We start from the raw sequence: 19,101 nt of genomic DNA, 5'->3' as shown, positions 1-19,101 counted from the left end.
GGAGAAGGAAATGGCAACCCACTCCAGTATTCCTGGCTGGAGAATTCAAGGACAAAGGAAACTGGCGGGCTACACTCCATGGGGTCGCAAAGAGTCAGACACGACTGAGTATGCAGCATTCACTGCCAGTACTTTATATGATAAGACTTGCAAGATGTTAGCAATCTGATAATCTGAAATGGTATCTCATTGTGTTCTCAGTTCGTTCATCAGATTACTAATGAGGCTGATTATTTTTCCATCTGTTTATTATATATTATTATGTCTTTTTTAAAGTGCTTATTTGTGTTTGTTTTTTATCTTTTGGTTTGGTTTTGTCTTTTTCTTAAAGAGAATGTATGAATTTTTTTCTTACTGAATTCCTTGTATATTCTAGATACTAATTTTTTGGTTAAGTGTGTTGCAGAGATCTTTTAGCAGTTCTTGGTTTATCTTTTTTTACTCTCTTTACATGCTTTGATGAACAGCTATTTCATCAAAAGTACGTAAATATTCAAATTTCAATATTCTATATTTTTTTCCGTAAATTTAAAAATTTTGCTTTTTACACTTATGTCCTTTATCTGTCAGTAATTAGGTTTGGTTTATGTTGTCAGATAAAGATCCATTTGTTTTTTTGTTTTGTTTTCTAATACGAAAATGAGTTCATCTCTTTCCACTGGTCTGCCATATCAGCTTTATCATGGATGAGGTTTCTATATAAGTATGGCTCTCTAGGGGCTTCCCTGCTGGCTCAGATGTTAAGGAATCCACCTGCAGTGCAGGAGACCCGAGTTCAATCCCTGGGTTGGGAAGATCCCTTGGAGAAGGGAATGACAACCCACTCCAATATTCTTGCCTGGAAAATTCCATGGACAGAGGAGCCTGGCAGGCTACTGTCTATGGGGTTGCAGAGACTCAAGTTAACATTTGCACTTTCACTGGCTTTCTAGTCTGCTTCTCCTGTCAGTCGCATGTCTTAACTAGTATAACTTTATAATAAACCTTGATAGCTGCTGGGATAATTCCCCTTACTTGGTAGTGCTTCTTAAGGCTTCCTTGGCTATTTTTGGATCTTTATCTCAAACTTCAAAGTAGGAGAGCCCTACTTGATATTCCATTAAATCTATATGTAAACTGGAGAGAAATGAAATCTTTGTTACCTGTTTGTAGATTAGTTCGCATTTCCTATATAGAGGTTTATATTATCTGAAAATAATAGCAGTTTTATTTCTTTTCAATCCTTATAATACTTTTTATTTCTGCCCTTACTGAACTGGTTAGAATCACCAGTATAATGTTGGAGAGAAGTTATAATAGCAAATATTTTTATTTTATTCCTGACTTTAGAAAGAATAATTTTAGGTTTCAGCATCAAGTGGGATGTTTTTGAAGGTTTTGGACTTGCTTACCTGACTGTCAGCTAGCATTCCTCTATAACCTGGTGGTCCCCTAGTAATCTGGCTTCTTACCATGGCTGGTTTCCTCCAAAGTAATCATCCCCAAAGCAGAGAGAGAAGGTACCTAGCCATTTCTGGCCTAGCCTTGCAAGTTACTCAGTGTCACACGTGTTACTTTCTGTTGGTTGTAAGTGAGCTACTGAACTTGGTCCAGAATCAAGGAGGATAGGATAGAGAGTCTCTCTTCTCTGTGGTTGGAATGCTGAGGAATTTGGGGATATGTTTTAAAACCTCCAAATCTAGAATGTTGAATTTTCATGAATGTTTTTCCATGTGTGCTTGAGAGTAATATATACTTTTAGTTATTGGTTATAGGGTTTTTTTAATGTGTCTTAATTGAAGCTTGTCAGTTAATACGATTGAAATCGATATTCTGTTACTGCTTGCCTACTTGCTAGTATTGGTTTTGTAGGTGTTTATGTGCTTTTCTGATGGATTATTGAGAAATAACTGTATTTTGAAGCTATTATTTATTAAATGTGTAGAAACTGTTTTGTTGAATTTGAAACCTTTATCTTCTACTTTTAAAGATTATTTGTCTGGTATAGCTCTATCTGCCTCCTGAGAAATCTGTATGCAGGTCAAGAAGCAACAGTTAGAACCAGACATGGAACAATGGACTGGTTCCAAAGTGGGAAAGGAGTATGTCAAGGCTGTTGTATATTGTCACCCTGCTTATTTAACTTATATGCAGAGTACATCACGTGAAATGCTGGGCTGGATGAAGCACAAGCTGGAATCAAAATTGGCGGGAGAAATATGAATAACCTCAGACATGCAGATGACCCCACCCTTATGGCAGAAGGCGACAAAGAACTAAAGAGCCTCTTTATGAAAGTGAAAGAGAACCTAAAGCTGACTTAAAACTCAGCATTCGAAAAATGAAGATCTTGGCATCCGGTTCCATCACTTAATGGCAAATAGATGAGAAAACAATGGAAACAGTGACAGACTTTATTTTCTTGGGTTCCAGAATCATTGCAGATGGTGATAGTAATTGCAACCGTGAAATTAAAAGACACTTGCTCCTTGGAAGAAAAGCTATGACCAGCCTAGGTGGTGGTTTAGTCACAAGTTGTGACCAACCTAGACAACATATTAAAAAGCAGAGACATTACTTTGCCAACAAAGGTCCATCTAGTCAAAGCTATGGTTTTTCCAGTAGTCATGTATGAAAGTAAGAGTTGGACCATAAAGAAAGCTGAGCACCAAAGAATTGATGTTTTTGAACTATGGTGCTGGAGAAGACTCTTGAGAGTCCCTTGGACTGCAAGATCAAACTAGTCAATCCTAAAGGAAATCAGTCCTGAATATCCATTGGAAGGACAAATGCTGAAGCTGAAGCTCCAGTACTTTGGCCACCTGATGCGAAGAACTGACTCATTAGAAAAGACCTTGATGCTGGGAAAGATTGAAGGCAGGAGGAGAAGGGGATGACAGAGGATGAGGTGGTTGGATGACATCACCGACTCAATGGACATGAGTTTGAGCAAGCTCCAGGAGTAGTTGGTGGTGGACAGGGAAGCCTGGCCTGTTGCAGTCCGTGGGGTTGCAAAGAGTTGGACACGACTGAGTGACTAAGCTGAACTGATAGCTCTGTCATCTTTCTTTTGTTGTGTTTGACTGGTATCGTTATTCCTTACTTTCAACATTTCTGTGTCCTCGTATTTTAAGTACATGTCTTACAGGAACAGATACGTGCTATTTTTTATTTTATCTATAGAATTTAGCCCCTTTATACCAGTTATGATTGATATTTGTATCTTTGTTATTTCTTATTTTTATCTTCTATTTGACTTACTTTCTTTTTGGATCAAGAATTCATCTCTTGTTTGATTTTTTTATTTTACTCTCTACTAGTTAGGAATGTTTCTATATTTCTATTCTTACTGTATACTCTGGAAGTTTTATCCTGCATATTTAACTTTTAAAGTCTAATTTTGGTGCTTTTAATGAGTTTCTGGTTAATTTAAGTCCAAGATGCTTTGACTTCAGCCACTACCTTCTTGTTTTATATGCTATTTTTTTTCCAGTTTTAGTTACATCTTATTTTTTAATATATCACATTAGACATATAGTCAGTGTTAGATTTACTAAGCTAACAAATTTACCAATTTTTAATACTTAAAATACTTAATTTTGCTTACCTTTCGTTCTTGAATCTTAGAACTTCCTTTGAAAATAATTTTTCTTTTTTCCTAAGTGTATCTTTTACAGATTAATTTAATGAGACTCTATTGATTATGAACACAGTCAGTTTTGGAATGTCCAAAATGCCTATTTCTTAAAACCTTAGTTTTGCTGGGGTTAGACTCCTAGGTTGACCGATATTATTTGAAGATATTCTGCTGCTTTCTGATTTCTATCATTGCTTTAGAGAAGTCTGTTGTCAGGCAGTCTGCTATCATTCCTTTGGAGGTAATTTTTAAATTTTTTTTTATTGCTTTACAATATTGTGTTGGTTTCTGCCATACATCAACATGAATCAGCCATAGGTATACGTATGTCTCCTCCCCCTTGGACCTCCGTCCCACCTCCCACCCCATCCCCGCCCTCTAGGTTGTCACAGAGCACCTGATTTGAGCTCCTTGTGTCATACAGCAAATTTCCTCTGGCTGTCTGTTTTACATATGGTAATTTATATGTTTCCATGCTGCTCTCTCAATTGGCCCCACCCTCTCCTTCCCCAACTGTGTCCACAAGTCTGTTCTCTCTGTCTGCATCTCCATTGCTGCCCTGCAAACAGGCTCATCAGTACCATCTTTCTAGATTTTACATATATATATGTGTGTGTGTGTGTGTATGTATATATATATATACATATATATGCTAACTGCTACTGCTAAATCACTTCAGTCATGTCCGACTCTGTGTGACCCCATAGACGGCAGCCCACCAGGTTCCCCTGTCCCTGGGATTCTCCAGGCAAGAACCCTGGCGTGGGTTGCCATTGCCTTCTCAAATGCATGAAAGTGAAAAGTGAAAGTGAAGTCGCTCAGTCATGTCCAGCTCTTAGCGACCCCACGGACTGTAGCCCACCAGGCTCCTCCATCCATGGGATTTTCCAGGCAAGAGTACTGGAGTGGGGTGCCATTGCCTTCTCATATATATATATATATGTTAGTGTACGATATTTGTTTTTCTCTTTCTGACTTACTTCACTCTGTGTAACAGGCTTTGGGTTCATCTACCTCATTAGGGCTGACTCAAATGGGTTTTTTTTTTTTTATGGCCAAGTAATATTCATTGTATGTATGTACCACAGCTTCTTTATCCATTCATCTGTCGATGGACATCTGGATTGCCTCCTAGTTATTTTCAATAGTGCTGCAACATCTCTTTTCAGTTATGGTTTTCTTAGGTTACATGCCGATTAGTGGGATTGTTGGGTCATATGGTGGTTCTGTTCCTAGTTTTTTAAGGAATCTCCATAATGTCTACCAAGAGTACAAGAGGGTGCTCTTCTCCACACCCTTCTTTGGAGGTAATTTAACTTTTCTCTTTGTCTGCTTTTATGATCTCTTCTTTGTCTTTAGTGTTCATAGTTTCATTTTGAAGTATATGGCTATGGATTTCTTTTTTTTGAAACTTGTTTTGGACTCCTTTGTATTTTCTAAATCCTATCTTAAGTTCTGTAAAATTCTCATTTGTTGAATCTTTGAATCTAAGTCTCCTTCATTCTCTCTCTGCTGTCTTTTGAGAATTCTTTTAGAAATGTAATGGACTTTTCACATGTCTCAATCACTCATGCATTCCATGTCTTTCCATACTTCCATGGTATGTTTTGGGCATTTTTCTCATAGGTGATTTCAGAGTCACTAATTTTCTTTTGAGCTCTGTCTAGTCTGCTGAGTAACCCATCCATTGAATTTCTAATCTGATTTATAATATTTTTTATTTCCAGATGTTCTGTTTGGTTTTTTTGCCTGTCTGCTTGGTCAGTTTTGATGGACTCATTTCTTATAAGAATATTCCATATTTTCAATTCTTTCTTTCTTTTACATGTATAACATCTTTATTGTATTCTCTTTATCCAGTAATTATAATAGTTGTGATCTCTACAGATACAATTCTGTTGTTTGCCTTCTGCAGTGTTTTACTCAGGAGGCTTGTTTGGCAGTTTGTAGTTGTGAGCTCATTTTCCTTGGAACATGTTTGTTGAAAATTTTCAAGACCTGCATTTACAGTGCATTCTTCTAAAGACAGCTTGCATTTACTTCTGCTAACTGAAAGCCCTACCAACCTGAGACACTCTAAAGTAAATTTTTGATTTCAGGTTTTTCAGGCCAGACAGTTCATATAAATTTTGTCTCCAAACCTGTCTGAATATAAGCCTGTGGCTAGGGATTCTCAGGAAAGACTCTTTTTGGTTTCTTTGCTTTCCTTTGAGCCAAGGTTGAAGTAGTCTTGACTTTCTTTAAATCATCCTCCCTTTGCAGGGCAGGGTCATTTTTCCTACTTTGCACGATGTTGGAGCCCCCTCCCCTTCCAGAGTTCTGGCTTTGACTCTTGTGCTCTTCACCTGTTGTCCATTGTTCTTTAGGCACGTGTCAGCTCCTGCATCCTTGCTTATCTCTCTAGATTCCTGCTTTCTCATTATTTCTGGTCTCTGAGGGATTTCTTCACCTCTCTGCCAGCTCAGAAATGAATTTTAAAAGATTTTTTAAAATACTTGATCTAGCAATTTTAGGAGTGCTATACTGGGAGGATTTTCCCTGATCATCAAATCTGTCATGTGTTGCTTTGAATTGAGTTTTAAGGAACAGAGTGAATTACAGTACTGGGTACTATATAATTATATTATGACTTTTACGCAGAGTTCCTTCTTTAATGAATTATTAAATCTATTCAGTATATTGTCTTCAGCCTAATGGGACACAGTTTCTAATGGATTCCTATCTTAGAAGCACAGAATAACATTGTATTTTTACATCACACTTTTTAAGAATATTGCAAATATAATAATGAAATCCTACTTAAGAGTTCATGGTGGTCATTATTAGAGCTTTTTAAACCTCTTCCAAAGTGAAAATTTCAGTGTTACTTTATTCACAGGTAAATAGACTTGGAGTTTAGAAATGTTGTTAGTATTAAAATAATCTTGTGCTCTTTTTAATTTTTAGAGGCATAGTTCTCTTTCAACAACTCGGAAGTGAGAATAAAATGTTATCTCTTTTTTACCAGTTGTCTGAGCTACTAATTGTCATGATTCCTAATTTGTCCCTTTTTTTACTTTCTTTAAAACTTTTCACTTAGTAAGTTGTAGCTTACCACCCCCTCTTATTGCTGAAAGTATATCCCATCTTGAAATCGTGAAGCAAACTAAAATAATGTAAAATCCACCTTATTTTTTCATTTGTTCAGAGTCTTCTGGGCATAGAAACCTAACATTTTATTGAGTGGATTAATGAAACATATGTTGTATGCTCATCTCCCCCTAATTACTAGTTCTGTGTGTGTGTGTTTGGACTCATATGTAATATAATTGGTTAGAAGTATTTAGTAGGTGCACTTAATGTAACAGATACTTCTATTAGTAATCTATTAGTAATAGACTGTTTTCAACTTATACCTGTATACAAGCCCAGATGGCCTATTATAATTTTTTCTTCCAGGGTAATACTGACCAGCCTGTCCAAACTAGCAAGATTGGACTTGGGAGGAGAGAATATCAGAGTTTACAACACCGCCATCATTCTCAGCGTTCTAAGTGCCGTCCACCTAAGGGCATGTATTTAACCCAAGAAGACGTGGTAGCTGTTTCCTGTAGCCCCAATGCAGCCAACACCATCCTGAGGCAACTGGACATGGAGTTGATCTCTTTAAAACGTCAGGTATTTTATAAAAATCATTATTTTTGATGATTCTGTCCATTTTGCTTATTTACTTTATCCCTGTAAACTCAGTTTTATTACAGATTTTCTCCACCACTCAGTTACATAATCTTTATCTTTCTTATTTACCTTGTTTTCAAATTATAAGGTGCCACTGAGTATTTTAGATTTGAATCCCAGCATTGCTACTGTTAGCTCTATGATGTTGGGAAATTATAGAATCTAAGCTTCCATTTTTTATTTATAAAATTGGAGATAATAATCTTACTTCTCTTGCAGATTGTTGAGAATTGAGATAATACATCTGGATTGTCATCATTAGCACCAGTAGTAGTAGCAGCAGTATTATTTAAAAGTTTCTTTAGCATAATCAGGTAGTGGATAAGGTTTTAGAGTCAGTGATCCTAAGTTCTAAACCTAGCTACACTGTCTACTTCCTGCACAACCCTAGGGGAGCTGTTTAACTTCTCTCAACTTCAGTTTCTCTGTCTTAAAATGAGGATAATGATATTTTGGTTGGGAGGAATTAAACAAGGTAATATAGGGTAAATGCTTAAAAGATTAGTACCTTGCACATAATACGTACTCATTAACGGTTGTTATTAGTTCTCCAGTCTTTCTCTGGTTTTTCCTTTATTTATTTATTTCTGTTGTTGTTTTAAGTTTTAAGTCTGGGCTTTCTTGGTATAAATTAACCAACCTTGCCAGTGACTTCTGAGTTTACTTCCTAAGCTGTGGCTTTTCTCCTAAGCTCTATAGCTATATTTCCAACTAACTGTTAGACATTTCAAGTGAAGTGAAGTGAAGTCGCTCAGTCGTGTCCGACTCTTAGCGACCCCATGGACTGCAGCCTACCAGGCTCCTCCATCCATGGGGTTTTCCAGGCAAGAGTACTGGAGTGGGGTGCCATTGCCTTCTCCATGACATCTCATCTAACTCCCAAAAGATTTTTTTTTTCTGTTCCTTGTTTGTTGAAACATCTGAATTTATCTTTTATTCATCCCTTGCCTGTATTACATCTGTCAACACACACAAACTCAAGTGGTAGATTATTTTATCTTTGAAATTGCCTTTAAATCAATCCCCAGCTTTTTAATCTCATTCCTACTACCCTTGTTATGGCCCTTATCACCTCTTTTCTGACTATAACTATCATGTTGATTCTCCTTGCTATCTACCTCTTCTCAGTCCCATGTTACACATTTTATCAGTGTTATTCTTTTAAAATACTGGTGTAATCAACGTCACTCATCTTAAAATGCTTCATTAATTCCTACTTGGCCTTTAGCAGGTTATTTGCAGAGCTAGACAGAAATGTATAGGAAGAGCATGTTAAATTTAAAATTCATCATGAGTGAGGAAACTACTGAAGGATTTAAAAGAGGTGTAACATGGTCATATTTATATTTTTCAGCTATATCTCTCTCTTTTTTTTTTTTTTGTAGTTGCTTTAGGGATTACAACATGCATCCTTAGCTTACAGTGCATCCTTGTTTAGATATCACAGTATGCACTGTTAGAGTTAATATTATTACCACTTCCATATAATGTAAGAACTTTGCAACAGGGTAGTATGGGACCAAGATGGTTTTTCTCTATCTTAAACATTCAGATTTCTCTACCCCTTGACCCTGGTTACTTACCTAAACTGCTTTTATATTTCTGTTTTCTTCTCCAGCAAAGTTCCAGAATAAATATCAAAATCTACCACATTAGCTTCCTCTGCTTTCTTACCACTTATTTTCAGAGGCTTCCCAATCTAGTTTCTGTCCCACACCCCATCCCAGTTCTGCCACTGAATAAGCTGTCTTAAGATTGTTTATAAACAAGTTGCCCAGTCGAGTGCCCTCTTCTTGGTTCTTATCTCTTTTGAAAGCCACCTCCTCCTCCTCAGAATTCCTTTCTTTTGACTTATAGTGCTGGATTCTCAAGTATATATAGTATATATTTGATTTGAATGCTTTACCTTTAGTCAAACCATAAATGTGTGTAAGACTCCCATCTTCAACCCACAGCACCGCTTCTCTTTAGAGAACTTCTAAAACACATTGCCTGTGATATTTTTAAAGTGCTCAGAGTTTTTTTTAAATAATGAATAAAATGTTCTCAGCCACCTGTAAATCATACTTAGTCATCAATACTACTACTCCACTATTACTTCACTTACAAGCTATTTTTATTGATTTTTTAAAAAATTATTTATTTATTTTTGGCTGTGTTGAGTCTCTGGGCTGCATGAGGGCCTTCTCTGGTTGCTGTGAGCAGGGGCTACTCTTCGTTCTGGCACGCGGACTTCTTACTGTAGTGGTTTCCCTCCTTGCCAAGCACAGGCTTCAGTAGTTGTGGCTCACAGGCTTAGTTGCTCTATGGCACATGGAATCTTCCTGGACCAGGGATTGAACCTGTGTCCTCTGTGGATTCTTCGCCACTGGACCACCAGGAAGGTCCTTTGTTGATTCTTGGGAAAGAACTCTTTTAAAGCTTTAAGTCCCTTTCTTGGATATTCATTTGATGTGTAACATAGTGAAGATTTGCAGTCTTAGATTTACAGATTCTGCCATTTATTATCCCAAGCATCTCATAAGCAGTGTCCAGACTGATTTCTTCCATGTCCACGAGTAATCTGGTCCCCTTTTTGCAGTCCCTGTCTGGTTGAATAACACCATGTATACTCAGTTACTCCAGCCAGTGACGAAAGAGTTATCCTTGATTCCTCCTTCTCCCTAATTCTCCACAATCAGTTGTTTACAAAGATGTCTTAATTTTGTTTCCAAGTTATTTATTTGACCCGTCTTGTGTACCACCACCACTCCTTCATTTCTACTGTTTAAATCGAAGTCCAGTTTTGCTCTAGTGCTTGTTTTGAAATCATGAATCTGTTCCAACATCATTGATATACATGGGGACAATTTGAACATAGTGTGACTTTTGCATTTGCTTACATGTGATTTTTGTTAGTGAAAAACTACAGCTAGCTGAGTATATGCCCACATAGTTCCCATTTGAACTGTGTGGGCATATACTGTGTTACTTGCCATACACACCCACATCTGGTGTTAAAACTTTACATCTGATTTCAAATAACTCTTCTACGACTTCCCAACAATTCACAAGTTGTAGTTATTTTGGCACCCACTTATGTAAGCAACCTTTTAAGGTAAAGCATCATCTTTATTGCATCACTTGTGAATTTCTTTACTGTTTAGAACTGTGCTGTGTGTCATTGATGAAGTTTTTGAGTGTTGTGTCTCAAACTCTTTTTCCCCATAAGCCCTGTGGTTTTTACTGTGCAGTTTGCATAGTACTGTGGCTTTTGAGAATGCATATGTCAGGTTATAACAGAACTGATTATACTTACTTCACAGCGTAGTTGTGAGAATTAAATGAGTTTTTATGAACTGTGTCAGTCTGTTAGGTATGTATATAGTTGATGTGTATGCTACTTGAATGAGGGGTATATTCCACCCTAAGTGTGATAAGTGTTCTATCCCCCTGGGGTAACAGGGTTTTTAATATATATCCTTTTCACTTACTAATACTCAAAAATTCACCTAAGTACATGATCTGATTCATATTTTTGGCTATTTTGTTGAAGGTTCAGAATGCTAAGCAAGTAAACAGTGCACTTAAACAGAAAATGGAAGGTGGAATTGAAGAATTCAAACCTCCTGAGGTATGTTATTGAAGAGTATATGTGACTATGGTGAAACCTTGTTCTTTGAGTTATTCAGTGTTCAACTACTATATTTTGGTTACATGTGTGCTTTGAAGGTTTTATTATATAGATAATTTATTATGTCTCTATTTTGTTATTTAGATAGGTAGTCTCTTGAGACTTGGCTAATGTTTTAAGTTAAATCATTCCATTACTGTCTTTAGCACTTGCTATCAAGCACAGAAAATAGCTATAATTGTAGGCCCAGTGCATGTGAAACTGGAAGGTCATTGATGAAGAAGTGCATTTGGGGGTCTATAACAATGTTTGTTCAAAGCTGTTTCCTACCTGTGTAAATTGGTAACAGGAAGAAAAAGATCACAAGGAGCTCATTTTAACAGTTTTAACAAATTTTACTTTAGTTTTGGGTATTTGTTTATTGGTTCAGGTTTCCAGTTAGGATTTTAGTGTATGTATTTATATCCTGGAAAATACAAAATCCAAATACGAGATATAGATTGGCCGTTTTCTCAAGTCTTACTTGTACTTCTGTTAAACTTAATATGTTTTTTTATATTGGTGATGTCTAAGGGTGTACTTAAATGCCTATTGTCCAATCATACCTTTTTACGGAAGCTTCTATTACAAAATCTTTTCTCTTTCTCTTTTTTTTAAGACTCCTATGTTATGCTTCATATCCTGGCCTTACTTGTCTATGTATGTAATAATCAAATGATCCTATTTGGTCCTAATGGGATTTTTTTTTCCCTCCAGATAGCAGATTGACTGAAATATCTACAAATGAATTATGTATGGGCGGGGTGGGGGGTGGGGTGCAGGCAGAAAAGTAGTACTTCATATGCCATCTTACTCTCTAGAATCTTCTAGAAAGGAAGAATCATTATGAAGGAAGATGTTTTGTTTGTTTTGAATAGTCTCTTTCAAGAAGGTTAGGCAATGGAAAAGAATGAAATATATGTAGACTAGTATCTCATTGCAAACCCAGAAGTAAACTGACAGTCTAGTGATATTTAAATAAAGATAGTGTAATACAAAGAGTCCTGCTTTATTTTATGTTAAATTATTACATCAAAAAATTCATTTTAAATTTTGTATTGAATTAATTTAATATTTAATTAATTACATTGTTGTTGTTCTCTTTTCAACCCTGTGAACTGCAGCATGCCAGGCTTCCCTGTCCTTCACTATCTCCCTGAGTTTGCTCAAACTCTTGGCCATTGAGTCAGTGATGGCATCCAACCATTATAAAATGCATAAAAGCAAAAAACTTAAAATGTTTGTATATTACTATGAGTTTATAATTTAAAAATTAAAGAATATAGCAGATATTGAAAACCTTATTGGAATAGCTTAAAGAACTTTATGCCAATAAGTTTGAAAGTTTACACAAAACTTAGAAATTCCTAGGAATATATGGTTTACCAAAATTGTCTTAAAAAGAATGAAAACTGAATAATGTATAACCAAAACAGCAGGCCAAGACAACTTTATAGACAAAGGCTACCAAATTTTCAAGGAAATAAAATTCTAATTTCAAATTTTTCAGAAAATTGCAGAATAGTCTCATTCATTAACATTATATAAAGTAAGATGTGAAGGTGTAATAGCATTTATAACTTTCCTATGTGCTGCCTCTTTTGATGCTCACTTAAGTCCAGAGAAGTAGATGAAGTAAATGCTGTTACTTTGCATGAGGGAGCTGGACCTCAGAATAAGTGACTTGATCAAGATCACACATCATAGTAAATAGTGATCCTTTGGCTGTGTTTTAGATTCTTAGAGTCTAGTTGGAGTCCTGGATTAATGTGATGCTGTCTCTTTTGGAAGTTTTCATATAATAGTAAAAGTGTATATTAGATTCCCACATACAAATGTAGTTATTGGTTAGAAGTTACCATTTATTACATCTCTTGGTTTATTGTAAAAATAATGATCAAAATGAAACAACCAAAACCTTAATGCACTGTGGTCCATACATTGAAGTTTGTATAATACTTTAAGGTTGATTTTGAACTCACATGAACTTCAAAAATGTATATATGTTTTATCATCTAGAAAATGCCCAGGATATATTTGTAGGTATCATATTGTTCCTATTGCTTTATAGGGGAGAACAACCTGAATAGATATATTTCAAAACACTAGATTAACAGTTATAGTAAAAATCTTGAAAAATCATGTACCTTATCCTCTTACCTTTAGGTTAGCCGATACCCAACCTAAAAAAGTTCTCTGTAATACCTAATAAAAGAATTTTATTAACCTTTTAAACAACAAGCTACTAAATGATGTAACTCAGCTGGAACTAAACAGTTACTAAGATGCTTTACTTATTCATTTGGTTGTATTTGTTATTTTCATTTAGGGAAAAATTGGTGAAGAAAGTTAATTCACTTGCCTAAGTATTTGTCAATCAATTGTTTTTTATAAGACACTGCATTAGGCTCTGTGTGTGGGGTGGGGGCGGGGGGCAGGGGCGACACCTAAAAAAGAGGAAGGATAGATTTTTCCATCTACTTTTTAAAAAAGAATTTATAGTCTAGATTTTAGAAGACAAACATTAAATTTATAGATTTATAAATGAAGATATTAATAAAACAAGTGGCTATTGTTCAAGTAGGGTAGTCAGAGAGCATTTCCTAAAGGGGGACGTTTCAGCTGAAGTTTCCTAGAGCGGGGAGTTTCAACTGAAGGGTGAGTAGGATTTTTGCATATACTAAAAGGGCAGATGGAAGGAATAATGTGAACAGTGGTTTGATGTTGAGCAGTGCATTCAAAATATAAATCCAGAGGGGAAAATCAGAAACACTGGATATTCCCTAAGCATGTATTATGTGCTCATTATTGTGCTAATCACTACTGAGAGTTCAGTGGAAGTATAAAAACTGTTTTCTGAGGAAGCATGTTGTCTACTTGGGAAGGCACACTTGGTTGCAGAGGATGAATGCACAGGATGTATGAGAGGTATTAATAAGGTTGAGTTTAACAGGGACTTCTTTGTTTTATAAATCAGTGGGCAAGACCACTGTGAAAGCTAGGAAAAGCTTTTGTGAAAGCTAAGAAAAGAAGTTTGCCTTTTAAATTAAAGGCAAATGAAAAGATCCTACAGTTTTTTCAATTTAGGAAGGATATAATGAGAAATTTGTGTTTTAGGAGAGTTATCCTGGCCATGTTATACAAGATAAATTAGAAACTTTAGAGCTGCTGAAATACCAGGTATGTGAGAGATAAAATAAGTGGTAAAGAGGTATTGGGTAGTGTCAGGTATTAGTTGTAGGAATGGAGAGCAAGTGATAAACCTAGAGAACATTTGCAAAGTAGATGTTTATGTATCTCCTTGAAAGTATATGAGGGTGTTGCAAGGAGTGGTGTTACGTTTGATTATGCTTTGATTTGTTTTGGGTGGAGTTTAGGTAAGGGGCAAGGAGATCGGTGAATCCAAAAGGAAGAGTCTGAGAAAGGGATGCTTTTTGAAGCTAGAAGTTTGCAAATCTGGATATTTTCATGCATAGGTGTGTGACATCCTTTCTTTATGGGTGTTGGGTTGACTTTTCAGCACTGGGTAGCCTGGTAACCTTTTTTAACTCTTCCAAGTCAGAGGTAGTATGAAACTACCACTGACAAAAATGGGAAAGCTGTGAAGCAGTTGCGCCAGGGGAAGGATGTGGTAAGCATGCTGAACTCGCTCAGGCGGCCAGACTGTTCTAGACGGCTCATGGGGTCTTTTACATTATTGTTGCTCTTATATACTGGATTGTTTCACATTGCTGTTCTATTATTTTTAAGGAAAAGAATGTTCTCTGTGGTACCTCATAGCTAGCTATAACTACCACAGAATTTTAGATTCCTGGATATAGTCTAGTTGTCCTTTCCTTAAGTTAAACACATCTCTACCAAACTTTCTTAGCTCTAAAATATAAAATCAGTAACTTAAAGGAATTCTATATGTTTTTAAAATGTTGACCCTCTTACTCCTACAGTCTTTCCTCTCTTCCACTGTTCCCATTTTGTAGCACATAGACTGTTTAATTCCAACAGTTTCAAGTTCTCCTCTGCATTTTTCCACTGAAGTGTCTTCTTAAACCTTAACATTGGTCTTAATGGCCAAATTCCACAACTCTAACTCATTTCCCTTGCCTATTTCTGAGCCTTTCACATAATGATGACCTCCTTCTTACTTTAACTTTTATGTTTATAACTATTATTTTCCCTTCTCAGCTATAATTTTTCTTACTCTATGTAAATAAAGATATTCTCCAAGTTTTTATCCTCAGGATGCATTTCTCTTCTGTTTTGGAAATCTGATACAACCTCATCACTTTGCTGTATTAAAGTCATATCATATATACGTTTAAATGACATAAATTCAACCAAATAAAAAAGAGAGAGTATGTTTAGTAACAGCGAGTGCAGCAGCGCTGGCGTCTCTGCCTGAACGCCACTTACGGAGTGTGTGACCCAGAGTGAGTGGTTACAAGCTAGGAACGGTGTATCCAGCATTCCTTTAGTCAGTTTTAGCTTTCACATCCCCTGAGCATTTCTTCGAACTGAACGATGTTCTAGTATTTACATAAGTATTTATATTTTTCATTTACTACTGTTCTAAATTCGAGCCAAAGGCTTCATCTGGGGTATAACTGAGAAACTAGTGGCCCTTTCCAGTACTGGAGAAATAACTGCCAGTGTGGACTTTCTGCGAGACTGCCTATCTCCATGGCTACCTTTGTAAGAACATTTCAAGGGTAATTTTGGAAGAAAAAGAACTTTTAAAAATTCACAGTCTGATTTTAGAACCTCTCATCTGAGTAAGCTGATTCCATTGTTTTCCCTCATAAGCATTTTCCAAACACCTTTAAAAAAATGTATTTGAATAGATGAATCTTTTAGCCTCCTGCCTAATACCTTATTTTCAGTGTATCCCAAGTTAAATTCCTCCTCTTAGCCTTGCCTTCCCACATCTCCCAAATCCTAAGTCCTTAAAAGCACCACCCTCTTCCAGCTTTCTAGGCTTAAAAGTCTTATTCTGCTCATAATCCTACCCTTCTCTCTTTGCTCCCAGCTTCCCCCAGATTGCTCATTATATCTAGTATGAACTCGTCAGCCTTGGTGTTTTCAGCCCTTGCAGAACTGGACCTCACCATATTTTGGTTTAGTTAAGTATCACCAACCTTCCAGGCTTATTTGTCACTGCTTTCTAACAAAAATCCTCTTGTTTCCTGAACATGGTATGCCTTCTCCTCATTTTTGCCTTTTAGGAACTTATGTTCTTAAATCCATCTCTGGCTTCAGTCCCTTCAACTTTCCTTTTTCCCCAGTGTAGTCATTTTGAGTTTTCCCTCTCATCTTTGAATCCCCAGTATACTGTTTTCAATAATAGTTACTTGTGTTTATCCCATCTCCTGATTTGCTTGTAAGCCAAAAATAAATCTTCATAGGGCTTGTTATTCCTTTTTCACTTTTTGTTCCCTTTTCATTAATGATACCTTTTCTTCCATTTTCTGCCTTTCAGGTTTAACAAACATTGATTGATCAGCTTTAATTTATGTTTGCTCAGGCACCATGCTTGATGTTTTTGTTATTGTTTATTGTTGTCGTTTAGTCACTTAGTCACGTCCAAGTCTTTGCTACCTCATAGACTGTAGCTTGCCAGTCTCCTCTGTCCATGGGATTTCCTAGGCAAGAATATTGGACGGGTTGCCATTTCCTTCTCCAGGGGATCTTCCTGACCCAGGAATCGAACCTGCATTTCCTACATTGGCAGGTGGATTCTTTACTAGAGCCACCAGGTTACATATGTCCTTATATATATTCCACATATATGCTAACTTTAATCTTAAGAACCACTTGCAAAGTAGTATCACAAGAGATGTTCAGTATCCAAATGCTCATTAATCTAAGAGATAGATGGAGAAGCAAAGGTTGCCAAACAACAAACTATTCACTAGTGAATTGAGCACTTACAAAGTTAGGCTCTCTTCACTAATTCTTCCTAATTAACTCCAGCTCTTACCCTTCCCATCCATGACAGCAACATCTTCCTCTGTTATTCTCTTGCTAATACAGAGCAAATACAAAATGAAATTGTAAGCCTTGCAAAAGATGTGAAACTTCATGAAGTCTGTGAAGGTACAGAATGGCTTTCATCACTTGCAAAATTGTTGACAGAGCGGTATGTAACAGAACTAATGATGGAAAAAAAAAGGATAGTGACTCAGGCATTTAAAAGAAGAATAATTTGAGTAACAATAAAGAGAAGAGAAATTTGGGAAAATCATTGACGTCTTCAAAACAAAAATGACCCATATTCTGCACTCATGTTGTAAATTTCAAAGCTAGAGAGTGTTATACCACTGTATAATCACAAAAGGTATGCCAAGAAATAAAATTAAAGCTTGTAAGCGGAATCAGTAACTATCTTTTAATGAACTAATTTTCCTAAGTTTTAGTTTCATATTTCAGATTAAGTTACATTCAGCCTTTTATTTTTTTAACCATTTACCATGAAATATCTGGACCTGTTTTAAATAGGTTCCAATACCAGTTATCCTTGGGTACTAAGGACCTCTTCTGTTTACCTTTCATGGCCAAGGTAGCAGCATCACATTGCCTGGGTATTAATTCAGATATTACCTCCTACTCCATTCTTACTATTCCTCTTGGGAGACCATATGTTTAAAATTGCTGGTTTTCCCTGTCTTCTCTCTTTTTTTCTTTGCACTCTTTTAGCCTTGGTTCACCCTTACTACTCCTGTATGTCCTGTTTCCCCTCTTTCTCTTTGCCTGTTTCCTGTTATTCCTTTGCCTCCTCACAAGTATCCTAACCTGGAGGCTTGTCCACATTGCCTGGCCTGCCTTGCTGTTCTTTTTAAAATCTTATCATTTGGAGCTCAGTGCTTTGTATTTTTAATTTTTCCCTCCTTTACTCAAGGTCTTTTTTTTTTTTTTTTTTTTTTTACTTTTTTCTTTCTTCTTGCATAACTTTTTTTTGCATTTATGTTTCATTCTTTCTTCCAAATGCTTGCTTATATGTCTTCACTCGTGGTGAGAAACTTGATATTACCCAGCACCTCTGTACGGTGGAGATTCTTATTGCTAAGACTACAAATGAGATAAGACCTCAACACCCCTTCTTAGAGGAACCCTACTTTCTGTTTTGCCCAGCATGTGTGTGTATTACAGTGGCCATTATATCTGGGCAGTTTCTACTATAAACCTGTAGGCTGGAATGCTTATTTCTGTCCGTCCATCTACTGCCAAAGGTTCTTGATTACTAAGAAGTGGGTGTATACTAGTGAAATTTGGTTAGATGTTTAATACTGTAATACTGCCATAGTCAAAATCTTAAACTGAGAAATTTTTTAAACAAAAATACTGGGATGAATGTAGGAAGTGTTGGGAGAAAATCTATTCATATACTCCGTCACTCTCTGCTTTAGAAATTTAAAGAAATATTAATTTAGGGCACAGGCCTTATCTACAGTTGTACCTTAATTTATACAACACTGTTTTTGATGGAGTAAGAAGAGGTTTAGTCTAAATATGAAGAAAAGAAATTTGAGAGTCACCCTTCTGTAAAGACAACAAAGTCTCTTAAATGTTAAAACTAGGCTAAAATTAACATGTGCAGTGTATCATAGGAACATTGTAGTTGGAAAATGAGTGATTAATAGATTTTTCTCAGTTTTGATATCTCTGACTAGGGTATAAGTGTGAATGTTTTTCTTTCTCCCAAATTGGTACATTTCCCTTTCATTATTTTTTTGTGTTGGTAAAAGGTAATTCAAAATATATTTTTTAAGTCTTATAAAAATGAAATCCTCATGAATCAGAGTTTTAGTAATCTCTTATCTATGATTTGGTGAAAAGTTTTTAAAAAATAAGCACTTTGGAAAAATGTCTGTCTTCATATCCTCATTAGGAAACTTCTCTTTAATTTTGTAGTCAAATCAGAAAATTAATGCCCGTTGGACCACAGAGGAGCAGCTTCTAGCAGTGCAAGGTATATTAAAGATAAGCAGTTATTGTTGTTAATAATTATTTAATTTGTCATGAAAGGTGACTACCATAGTTCTCCCCTTCCTTTAGAAGTGGACCAAGAAAGGGGTCTTGTGTTTTCCACACAGTGTTGCTGACCATGAACTCTGGTCTGTAC

General features: G+C 36.1%; 1 protein-coding gene across 5 annotated transcripts in view; it reads left to right on the top strand.

Annotated features, from left to right (window-relative positions):
* RCOR3 (REST corepressor 3) overlaps positions 1–19,101 on the top strand; it is a 53,280-nt gene that overhangs the window by 22,201 nt on the left and 11,978 nt on the right. For 4 of the 5 annotated variants that reach the window (XM_070768641.1, XM_070768638.1, XM_070768639.1 and 1 more), the window contains 3 exons: positions 7,055–7,273; positions 10,869–10,946; positions 18,891–18,948. In XM_070768641.1, the coding sequence (XP_070624742.1) occupies positions 7,055–7,273; positions 10,869–10,946; positions 18,891–18,948 (355 nt within the window). The remainder of the gene's footprint in view (positions 1–7,054; positions 7,274–10,868; positions 10,947–18,890; positions 18,949–19,101) is intronic. The other variant, XM_070768640.1, reaches the window with a different exon arrangement.

The sequence above is a fragment of the Bos indicus genome, chromosome 16 (assembly GCF_029378745.1).
Source record: "Bos indicus isolate NIAB-ARS_2022 breed Sahiwal x Tharparkar chromosome 16, NIAB-ARS_B.indTharparkar_mat_pri_1.0, whole genome shotgun sequence".
Lineage (NCBI taxonomy): Eukaryota > Metazoa > Chordata > Mammalia > Artiodactyla > Bovidae > Bos > Bos indicus.
Note: the sequence above shows the minus strand (reverse complement) of the source record. Positions and strands in the feature narration are given on the sequence as shown.